Raw genomic sequence first — 12,728 nt, 5'->3', positions numbered from 1 at the left:
CTCTACGCTTTACTAGGTTACTGTGCAATCTTATGCAAATTACTTAACTTTTTATGCCTGTTTTCTCATTTACAAAATGAAATTCATAGAGATGTAATGAGCTTTAGATAATACATGAAAACATCATATACATGTTTTGCATATACAGATACCTATGTTAGAAATGTCAGAACACGTATTTTTGAAATTAGAAAACATAATATGCATTCTTCTGGTCTGGAAGTTATACAATGGCATGATCCTCATGACTGGCAAAAAAAAAAAGAAAATAAAGTACCCAGGGGATAAATAACAACTCATAACTAACATGGTAGTGGAAGCCACAAAACCAAGCAAACCATCGGCTTTTAAGAAAAGCAGTTTCTAAAGCAAAAAGAAAGCAAACAAGTGATGTTCTAGTGATGTAATGACGCCTACTTACCTGAAGAAACTTCTTCACATCAGCAATAATTTCTCTGAAGACAAACTGATCTTTCTGAACCTCAAACCACCCCAATTTAGTGATTTTAGCAATGACTTGAATTAGAGCTTGGATGACGAAGGGAGCCAGCTTGAGTTGTGACGCCACATAGTTAAGAATGTAGTTCCCTGGAAGAAAACATTCTATGACCATCTGAACGTTTCAGTAACACAATGTGAATCATGGAAGAAAAACAGGTGGTGATGATACGTTCTTTGACAAAAAGTCAATCTCTTTCTGTAAGATATATACTCATTTATATAAGATCTGCTATAAGACTAATTTGAAAGAGCAAATTTGTTCCAATTCAAATGATATATTAGGGGGAAATGTGTGTATCATGAGAATGTCACTTTTGTTTTTGCATGATTTTGTGTAGAAAAAAAATGCTAAGTGAATACAAAAAACTTCGACTTGGCCGAGTGCACCCAGCCCTACATGAAATACGCACACCTCAGAAATCTACAAGCTGCCTCATTCACCCTGTTCCCATCAGCCTCAGCCACCCTTCTCTGCTGTGACAGTTTCCCACCCTATTTCAGATCACCTTCCTTCCACCACTGCATAATAACTCCCAGGCAGCAACGCTCCCGAAGCCACATCCACAAGCCAAATTCAGGTCTTCTTCAAGTTAAAAAGCCGTATTTATTCGACTATTTATGAATTTCTTCACCATTTAACATGTATAAAACTCTACTACATCTTTTGTTAATTTTTTTTTAATGTGTCATTGACAGTTTTGAATTTTATTTCCATAATCCCATTTCTCTCATAAGTCTTGTGGTTTTATACATAGTATTGAATAGCACAGTCACTTTTAGGAATGCATGTGTCATGTTATAGCGAAACTTACTATAAACCTGTTTAAGTGGCATTAAAAGTACAAATAGTACGATATGATAAAAATAAGTATATAAGCAAAAGAAAGTACAAATAGACTAGTGGTAAATATACCAAAATCATTAAAAGTAGGTAGCAAATTCAAGTATGAGCTAGTGGACTAAGTAATTGAGGTCAGTAACAATTATGACACAAAGTCTACCAGAAAAATACAAGAAAATATTTTTTTAAAAGGGAAAGATTCCATTTCTACTTTGTCTCCAAAGGGCAGCATGCCATTTGGGAAAAGAGTGAAGAAAAGTTAAGTACCTGAATATTTAACTAAAAATAACTTTAATGGAAAAGAGTCCAAAATCCAAGTACACTGTCAATAATTGTTCTTGATACCTTCAGTGAGAGTCTTCGCATTAAAAAAAAAGTTCTCACGACTAGCATATTTCAACCTTATTTTTTATTAACATTAAAATTATAGTTATACAAATAAAAATAAGATAAAATAATATATATTTTTAAAAGCACAGATTTTCCTAGCATTAAGATAAATCTTAAAGAGGTTTCTCCTATGGATTATAGTAATGTGGTTCTCTTAAGCTTCATTATGTGTAATCTTTTATTTTAATAACTAAACTGAAAAAGACGACACTGCTTTCTGAATATAAAAGAAAATCTGGTTTATTTACTTCAGTTGTTTTTACTTTTAATATCTTGAAAAGTTTTAACCTGGTGGGGCTATGAGGAGCCCATAGGTGGGTGGCAGTAACCATGAGAAGGATGATCTTGAAATAATAAAACAATGAATGGGAGACCAAGTCAAACTTCACATTTAATCTTGGTACCAACCAGCACACCTTCCCACACTGCCTGAGCAAAGGTACAGGCTAATTAGTTTATTTTCTAAGGCAGAAAAAAATTTATTAATAGACGATCTTTCTGGTATTTTATCTGAATGTTTTACATAAAATATTCTCATGTTATGCTTTTTACATGACTTAAATTTAAATATTGTCCAGTTTAGTAAGCATCAATGATAATGATCAAGAAGACAACTGTAATCTCATCCATAGTCCAAGTGAAAAGCCATAGCAAGAAAATGAAATGTTTAGGAAGACACACGGGATAATGAAATAAAACAGCTGGCAGACTCTCAAAAGTTGAGAGAAAGTTGGAAAGCTATGTACCAAAGGTTCTTTGAGTGTCAAATGCCTGTATGACAATAACAACAATATTTAGCACTTATGAAGCATGTTAGAAATTAAAAGTGTTTCCCCACAAATAACTTATGTGGCTGCAAGTTTGTTAACACTAAAATGTCTTGGAGAGAAGTATCATAAAATGAGTTTGCAAGCTTGGTTAAACATTTGAAAATCAAGAGGCTAAAGGAAAAAATGTCACAAGACCATATCGATAGTGCAGGAAAAATCCATTGGCCATTCGTGATAAAAACTCTCGACAAACTAGGAATAGAAGGGAACTTCCTCAACTTGATAAAGAACATCTACAAAAAATCTGCAGCTGATGAATGAAATCAAAAAACTAAATAAATGAAGAAATATTCCATGTTCATAGACAGAAGTTTCAATATTGTCAAGACATCAGTTCTTCCCAAATTGATCTGTAGATTCAGTGAAATCGCATTAAATCCAAGCAAGTTATTTTATGGATACTGACAAACTGATTCTAAAGTTTATTTAGAGAGGCAAAAGACCCAGAATAACCAAAACAATATGGATGGAGAAGAACAAAGTCGGAGGTCTGATGCTACCCAACTTCAAGACTTGTCGGAAAGCTACAATAATCAAAACCATGTGGTATTGGCAAAAGAACAGATCGATTAACAGAGAGCCCAGAAATAGAAGAACCACATAAACAGGGTCAATTGATCTTTGACAAAGGAGCAAAGGTAATAAAACAGGGCAAAGACAGTCTTTTTAACAAATAGTGCCAGAACAAATGGACATTCACATACAAAAAAATGAATCTAGATACAGATCCTACACTCTCACAAAAATTAACTCAAATGTATTACAGATCTAAAAGCAAAATGCAAAAGTAGAAAAACTCCTAGAAGATAACATAAGGAAAAAAACCTAGATGACCTTGGGTTTGGTGATGACTTTTTACACACAACAGAGGAATGATCCATGAAAGAAATAATTGATATGCTGGGCTTCATTAAAATTAAACACTTCTGCTCTTTGAGAGATAATGTCAACAGAATGAGAAGACAAGCCACAGACTGGGAGAAAATCTTTGCAAAAGACTTATCTGATAAAGGACTGTTATCTAAAATATACCGAAAACTCAAATCTCAACAATAAGAAAATTAACAACCTGATTTTAAAAAATAGGCAAAAGACCTATGCAGACATCTCACCAAACATACACATGACAAATAAGCATGTGAAAAGATGTTCAACATCATGTCACTAGGGAACTGCAAATAATGTAAGATCCGACCTACTACCACACACCTATTAAAATGGCCAAAATCCAAAACCCTAAAAACACCAAATGTCGACAAGGATGTGGTGCGACAGGAATTCACATTCATTGCTCACGATAAAGTGAAATGGTACAGCCACACTGGAAGACAGTTTGGCAACTTCTTAAAACCTAAATATATTCTCACCATATGATCCATCAATCACTCTCCTTGGAATTTACCCAAATGAGTCGAAAACTTATGTCCACACAAAAGTCTGCTTTATTGCAGCTTTATTCATAATTGGCTAAACTTGGAAGCAATCAAGATGTTCGTCAGTAGGTGAACGGATAAACTGTGCTATATCTAGACAATGGCATATCACTCAGTACTAAAATAAAACAAGCTATCAAGCCATGAAAAGACATGAAGGAATCTTAACTTAAATGCACAGTACCAAGTAAAAGAAGCCAATCTAAAAATGCAACACACTGTACAATTCCAACTACATGACATTCCGAAAAAGGCAAAACTGTGAAAACAGTCAAAAGATCACTGACTTCCAGAGTTAGAGGGCAGGAAGGGATGAGTAGGTAGAACACAGGATATTTAGGGCAGTGAAACTATTCTGTACAATATTATAACAGGGATATATGACATTATATATTTATTCAAACCCACAGAATGCACAATACCAAGAGTGAACCCTCATGTAAACCAGGGACTTTGGGTGACAATGATGCATCAATGTAGGTTTATCAATCGTAACGGCCATACCACCGTGGTGCAGAATGCTAGGAATGCGGGAAGCTATCTATATGTGGGGGGCAAGAGATATACGGGAACTCTATTTGCTGTGAACCTAAAACTGCTCTAAAAAAATAAAACCTATTTAAAATGTGTGTATGTGTGTGTATAAAAGTCAGTCAAATAAACAAAATTACAATGTTTTATGACTTAGGTTTATAGTGTTTGAATCCTTGTTTTTAAAACTGTAAATTTCTCTTTTGTTTTCTTAAGCACACAAGTCCATAATGCATGGGTAGGGCTCTAGGTTTTCTGCAGTGCCTCTGACTCTAGGTGCTTAGAGAAAGATCAGCCTAATACATGAGGCAAATAACATAAGTCATTCTGTGATCGGACCATTCAAAAACTGAGCTTAAAGATCCATCACATTTTAATTTTTATGATACTCGAATATGAGTCATACGACCCTTGAGAACTGGAAAACAGAAATGAGTCGACAATTTCTAATATGAAAAAAGATAACCAAAAAACCCCATACCTCAATTATTAGATCTTTGTCCATATGAAAAACTCAAACACACACAAGCTTAAAATACATTACTTCTGAAAAATACACTGCTACTTCATAGAATCGGTTTTCCAACAAAGTCTCAAGAACTATTCATCCATGTTCACATTAACTTCCTAATAAGCAGGAATCTGCTTTTGATTTTAGATGCATCTCAAATAATTTTGATACAGCATCCTGAGAAATACTGGATATTTTACTTTTCTTCTACCATTCAGTTATATATGAAGTTGAGACAATGGCTAAGAGCATGGACTCCACACAGACAGTGTAGGTTTAGATCGCTGCTCTTCTTTCTAGCTATGTGATCCTGGGCACATTACAGAGCCGATTAAATCTAATTTCCTCATTTATAAAATGAGCCTAACAATAATGTCCACCTTATAAGTTTGGTGGATAAAATGAGCCAGTGCAAATCTTAGTAAACAGTGCACAAAAAATGCTAGTTATTATTTATTATTAATTTAAACACATGCTTTCTTGATCACGCATTTTTGTGTCACAATCACTGTTCATTACTAGACAGGTAAAAGAGACATGACTACTCATCTTTAAAAAATGACAGAATCAAATAATTTGCATGCCTTTAACAGTTTAGCATATTTAAAAGGAAAAAATTATTTTTAAAATACAAGTTGATAAAAAGCATAATGAACCACTTACTGATATCTATCCTCTGTTCAACTGGCAAAGGACTGACTCGGCTAATAAGTTTTGAAAGGCATGTTGCTGCAAGGAGCTGAGCATAGGATGTCTGTAAAGAATAATAAATTTGATTTATTATCATCACAAATGAAATTAGAGTAACCAAAACAGTATGATAGGGACTTTTCCTAAGCAATAATGGGAATTTTTCTTGTTTGCCAAACTGGCAGATATACAATGGATCTCTCTCTCCCTCAATCTCTCTCTCTCCCTCACTCTCTCTCTCTCTCTTTCCCTCTCTCTTTCTCTCTCTCTCTCTTTCTCTCTCTCTCTCTCTCTCTCACACACACACACACACACACACTCCCTCCCTCCCTCTCTCCGAGAGTTTGGTTGTTGAGGAAGGTGTAGGCAGCCTCTTAAAGCAAGCAATCTAGAGACAAAAATGATTATTAATAAGTTCAAATAAAATATTCTTATCATGTCTATATGGTCCTGCATGTTCTGGCCTCTGATTATCTCTTCAAATTCATCTGGTTCCACTTGTCACTATCCTCTGACCACAAGAGCCTTCTCTCAGTTCCTTTCGACGTCTTTCCCGCCTCGACCTCCCCCCTCCTTCAGATGTGTGTTCCCTCTGGCCACCAGCTGTCTTAACAGCGGATTCATCCTTCAAAATTCAGTTCAGTGATTCAGGACGCCCCCAGCAACTTCTCGTAAAGATAGTCCTTTCTTTTTATTCACCAGACCAGAGGTCAGCAAAATAAGGCCTGTGGACCAAATCCTGCCAGTTTCTGCAAGGCCCATGAGCTATGAATGATGTTTACTATTTTAAACATTTCGGGGGTGGGGGGGATCAAAATAATATTTTGTGACAAGTGAAAAATATATGAAATCCAAATTTCAGTGTCCATAAGTAAAGTTTATTGGAACACAGTCATACTTAATCATCTACATATTGTCCATGGCTGCTTCTGTATTATAACAGCAGTGTTGAGGAGTTAGCACAGGCTGCACGTGGCCTCCTACCGTTTGCTCAATATACTATAAATTGCAGTGATGTAGTTATAACTCCACAGGGCCAAGAGTGCCATGGATATCACCATGACATGACATGTACCTTTTATTATTACCAGTGCATATTCATCATGTCAAAACAAGATGAAAGTGGACTTCAAAGTCTAATTTTTAAGGTACAGTGGAGTGTGGATTATTTTACTACTGAATTAGATAGTAAAGCAATGTGCTTTTTACGCAATGGCACTATAGCTATACTAAAAGAATATGCTATATGTTGACAATATCGGACTAAACACTTATAATAATATTCCTAATTCCCAGGAAATCGACAGTCAGAAAAAGTAGAAAACTGAAAACAGAATATCGCATCACAGCAGAATTTCTTCAAAAAATAGAAAATAAAATAAGCTGCGACCAAACTTAATTTTTGAAGTAGCTCATTTTGTTAGCCAAGCAAGGAAAGCCACTTACCAATGGAGAGTTAATTAAATCACCATTATTTTATTGCAGTAGCCGAAGTAATATTACATAATATGTGCCAAGAAAATAAACTTCAGACTAGCCTTTCCATGAGAACAATGTTCGAACAGCGGGAGACATCTGAGCAACATCCAAAGTGGATTTCACACAAGGCAAACGATCTGAGGTTCTCCTTAGTTCTTGATGAGCTGACAGATGTTACTAATACTGCTCCTAGTGTTGCCGATATTAACTATATGTTTATTCCAGAAATTGATGTTAAGTTTGCAGTGACTAAAGAATTAACATCTTTGAAGAGTGGGTGAAACTAAAGAAGCTGAGAAAACATTAATTCTGTACTACCTGAAGAAGTATCTGCTAAGATGTGTCACAACTGGTGGTAAAAATATATCGAGCAGAAAAGGGCTGTAGTAAATAATTGAATCTGTCAGTGTTAATGAATCAGTGATGTTAACTGTGGACGTTCACATTCATGAACTTATCTTCGGTTCTGTAAATTTCTGTCAGAAATAGAAGCAAAAAATCCTGACCTGCCCTACCACACTAACAGTTCAATAGCTTGGCAGGGGCAAAGTTGCACTGCAATTTTTTTTAGCTGAGGCTGACAATGAAATTTTTCTGAATGAGAAGAACCATTCTAAATCACTACTGTTGAATACTGAATGGCTTTTGGAAATCAGCTTTTGCTACAAACTTCATGATGTCTCTTAATGAATTCGACCTAAAGATATAAAATTGCCTAAAAGGCAAACAGTGCTTAGTACTTATCAGAGAAAACTTACTATGCAGTAAAGTCATTTCAATAACTGACACTGTTTGAATCGCAAGTAATATCAAGCTGCTTTACACACTTCAACCCCGCCAAAAGTTAAAACAAAGAACAAGATCTCTATTGCTGAGTATGTTTTCTGAGCTCAAACCACAGTTCCAGCAGCATTTTTCAGACCTGGACATAAGTGCAAAGGAAATTTCCATATTTTAAAATCCATTTAACTGAGCTATTGAGGAGCTTCCTCTCAACCTTCAATTGGAAGTGATTAATCTGCAATGTACTGACATTCTAAAAGGCAAATATCAAGAGAAGTTTGAACAATTCTATAAATGCCTTCTAAGTGAGGAATATGCTTCATGAAAATCACATGCTCGTGGACTGACAGCAATATCTGGCAATACCTATCTGTGTGAAAAGGTATTTTCCAAGAGGAAAGATGTAAAATCTCATTATGTATCAGTATTAACATATATAAATTTGCAATCAATGTTGATGATAGGAAATACTAACTTTGAACCCCACTTAAGCAAAATGTTATCCCCGAAAAAATAATTCCTTTCTTTTCATTAGCAGACCTGTGTTTAAAAAAAAAAAAAAAGCTGTACTCAATTTTTATATTTTAAATTTCACCAACAAAACTTAGGGGAAATTTGTTTTCTTTTAGATGTACTTACAAACTAAACTATCCTTGATTTTGCCTCTGGGCCCTCGAAGTCTAAAATATTTACAATCTGGCAGAAAGTCTGCCGACCTCTGCTCTAGACCATACAGTCTCCCATTGTATTGCTTACTGTATCATTTCGGAGCTCTTTATTTACACACCTGCGCCTCCCCAACTAAAGTATGAGTTACTTTAACGCACCAGCGTAAAGCGAGCAGGTAGTACAGCAACCTGTTTTATACAGAAGTATTTGCTAAATAATTGCTGAATGACTGGCTATGAAACTCTAGAAGGGACGCAGGCACTGGGCAGTCAGCATTCCTCTCAATCATTCCATAAATCTGCTTCTCCCACCTTAATTTTTTTTAAAGCTGTCAGTGAACTTTCTAGAAATATAAATTTTGCTCACCAGTACGATACATAAAGAGGGGCCAAGAGGAATCAAGAAACTATTTTGATTCATGTCTATTTCTACCTCCAAGGCTCTTCCCTAAGTTTGCTTTCCAGGCCTTCTCCAATTCTTCCTCTGATTAATCTCTTTGACAGTGAAATAAACTACAGTAAAAAGACATGTGGTAATACCTATCAGTCATCATTGCTAACCTACAGGAGTACATCAACAATGACATATATCTACTGATCTTTCATGGTTGATCGCTGTGATCAAATACTTACTGTTCCTTGTTCTAATAAAAGTTGACACTTGCTGAGACATTCTGGGCTGTCAATAAGTTCCAGGAGTGCTTTCTCTGCCTCTATTCTTTGCGTAAGATCAGTCCCTATGTAGAGATGAGTACATAATACTTCCAATTCAGCCAAACTCTTGAGAAGAAAAAAAAAAATTAACATTTTTACTTGAGTGGTAAAAAAAATAAGGTAAGTGTATTAATCACAGGACACAGGGGATGCAAAGAGCATGCCTGTATTCCTCAATTCAATAAATGCTTATTGAGCTACCACTACTTACTAGGGGTCATAATGGTGAACAAAACAGGCATATCTCCTACCTCCAAATTACTTCACTACAAACTGATAGTGCTTTGATGGAAAAGTAAGAGTGTAAAAAGAGGAGGACTTGCCTAATCCAAGGAGTTAGAAGAGGCCTGCCAGAAGGAAGAACATTAATGCTGATCCGAAAGGTAAGCCAGACAAAGAAAGACTAGACAGCAATCCAGGCGAAGAAACAGCATTTACCAGGGCCCAGAACTGAGCTTAATCATTTCGAGGCATTAAAAGGTCAATGTGACTGATAAACAGACAGCAAGGAGGAGACATCAAAGCTAAAAAGATATGTGGGAAGGTTATCAGGCACAAGGTGCAGACACTACACTAATTTACATTCTTTTTCAAACTCTAAGAACTGCAATGGTTCCATTCATAAAAAAAAAAAAAAAGATAATTATAAATACATGCTGACTTGAGACTTCTGAGCTAATGACTCATAGTACTGTAGGCAAATTATGTCACGATTTTTAGGAACTATGACTTGACCCATGTTATTGCTAGCCTTTTAAAAAGGCATCAATTAGGCCTAGATAATTTATAATAAAACGAGTGATCATGTTGCAGACTGCTATTTTACAGGCACGAAGAATTAATTCTGTTTATAAATATAATCTTAACTGACGATATAGGACATATGGATACAATCTGAAGAAAAAAGTTTAAAATGAGTGCAACATTACTCTCAGCTTAAAAGAATTTTTTAAAAGCACCTTACCAAAACAAACTACTTCGCTTTGAACTTGAATTAGAGAATTAGTCTTTGGAGTACCAAAAATTAAAAAAAGGCACAGATTTCAATGGCTGGTGGGCATATGAAGGTAATACTCCTAAAGAGATGCTATTTTCTTTCCTTTCTGGCATGAGTTTTTATGTGGCAGCCTTACAGCTACACTAGTCCAAACATTCTCTCAAATGCCTAATAGGAATATACAAGAAAGACTGAAACGAGACCTCCTCTCGCTCTATTCATTCTTTTCGCTTTTCTCTCCTTCTTAGCTCCTTTATGGCCTTTTCCGCTTCCCGATCCAGTTTTGAACATTCCCCCTCTGCCCCAATTGGCCCGACAAGTCCTCGGACTATTACTGCATATCATAATATTAAAATGCATAGATAATTTATGGTTCATGAATATATATGAATTTCTGTATCTTTTCCTAGTTCAGAAACTAGGAGAAAGGCATGAAACGGTTTCTCCCCCAAGGCCTCCAGGAGGAACCAACCCTGCCGGCACATTAGTTTCAGACTCCTGGCCTCCATCACTATGAGAGAACACATTTCTGTTGTTTTAACCCACCCAATTTGTGGTAATTTGTTACAAAAGGCCTAGGAAATAAATACGAAAAACAACATGAATCAATGAACGGTACCTAAGTAAATCTATTTAGATTCTGGAAAAGTTCTGGAAATTATTGTCTGTTTTGCTAGACTGATTTAGAGATCCTCGACACAGAACAAGTCTAGAGTATACTTACATAGCATTTGTTTAAGTCTAAAATATTTCCAATTACTCCTTTTTTGTCCTCAAAGTTATTTCAAATTATTAACACCTGAAAAGCAGTACAGGATAAAATGGGAAACGTGTGAACTTGCTCTTCAGAAAGATTGCAAGGAAGGAGGGAAAAAAATCAAGTTATTCTTTCACCATATTTATTACAATTCAACACATGGCTGGCATACGAAATCTTTTTAGAGGAAAAGACACGGACACAAAGACCCTTACCTTGGTGGCAAAGCATAAACTAGACATTTAAAACAGTTAAACTCACTGTGTGGTGACTGCTGTCTGACCGAGCAATCTTCTGATTACCATCTGACTCTCCAAAGAATCTCTCCGTAAAGAGAGACTTTATTTTTCAGTGAACTGATAAATCTGCATCTTAGTTTTATACACTGATGGCAGAGAACACCATTAATGTCGGAATGCCCAGAGAGGTGGCTCCCTTCTCAATTTGCTGACAAATCACCTTTGAGTTATGAAAGCTGCTGCGAGGCTTAATATCAACATTAGGAGCCCATATCAATAACTAATAGATAGAATGAGTAAAGCTGGACATCATCAAACTCTCATGGAGCAACCATCTAATATAAACAGATAGCACCCAACTTCCACAGCGTAGTCTAAATAAAGACCTTCCAGATTATTCTGGACTTATTTCTGGCCTTTGCACTTGACATACAATTAATTAATCCATAAATGATGTGACTTCTTTCTATACAGTAATTCCCACACATGTATCTATCAACAGGGAAATGCAGTAAAGAAACCAGACAAAAAGAGCGAATACTGGTTCTCCGGTGACAGATCAGGTTTCTGGCTGGAGAGGGAGGAGAGGGGGAGAATAGGATGGGGGAGCAGCAAGGAGGGATTACAAAGGGGCACAAGGAAACTTCTGGGGGTGATGGCTATGTGCATTATCTTGATTTGAGGGATGGTTTCACAGGTATATACATGTCAAAACTCATCTAACGGCACAGTTTAAATATATGCAGCTTATTATTTGTCAATTATACTTCACTAAAGCTAGAAAAAAATAAATAAAGGCTTTTGTTTTAGAGGAAAAATGTCCCCTAATAATAAATCAATGAACCACAAAAAGCCCACCTCGATTCAATTCAAAACTCTTTTCAATTACTTCCCTATATCTTTCCTGCCTCCTGGAATTAAGCTTCTTGATTACCAATACTAAAAAAAAAATGCCTTTATCTTGAAGTTTACTCATTTCCCACAAATTCTGTGTTTCTTCCTCCCTTTACTACCTTTTCCTGAGCATACCTGAAGGCTTACTGGGCCTTTTGGAACTCTTCCTTCTACAATGAATTGAATAGAATTTGTTTTAGTGCTTTATGGTTTACAAAAGTATTTCCACCTTTTACTTTTTAAACCAATCCTGGAAAGTAGACTCCCTCAAAGTATGTATTTTTCGCACACCCATTTTACAGACAAACAGAGGCTGAGAGCTCAACATATATATAAGGTGCTCAAGATCAATCACAGAATACACGGTCAATTCCGAACCAAATACAAGTCTTAGGCCCCAAGTACATGCAGTCTTGTCACTGCTCTGTAACCTGCCACCCTTTACTTCAGATCTCTATCTGCAGATGACA

General features: G+C 35.9%; 1 protein-coding gene across 1 annotated transcript in view; it reads right to left on the bottom strand.

The window, feature by feature from the left end:
• RANBP17 (RAN binding protein 17) overlaps window positions 1-12,728 on the bottom strand; it is a 264,866-nt gene that overhangs the window by 246,272 nt on the left and 5,866 nt on the right. Inside the window, exons 2-4 of the mRNA XM_023537142.1 lie at window positions 9,291-9,437; window positions 5,701-5,791; window positions 422-588 (exon numbers count right to left, since the gene is read on the bottom strand). Of these exons, the coding sequence (XP_023392910.1) occupies window positions 422-588; window positions 5,701-5,791; window positions 9,291-9,437 (405 nt within the window). The remainder of the gene's footprint in view (window positions 1-421; window positions 589-5,700; window positions 5,792-9,290; window positions 9,438-12,728) is intronic.

Source organism: Pteropus vampyrus, unplaced genomic scaffold (assembly GCF_000151845.1).
Source record: "Pteropus vampyrus isolate Shadow unplaced genomic scaffold, Pvam_2.0 Scaffold179, whole genome shotgun sequence".
In the NCBI taxonomy this organism is placed as follows: Eukaryota; Metazoa; Chordata; class Mammalia; order Chiroptera; family Pteropodidae; genus Pteropus; species Pteropus vampyrus.
Note: the sequence above shows the minus strand (reverse complement) of the source record. Positions and strands in the feature narration are given on the sequence as shown.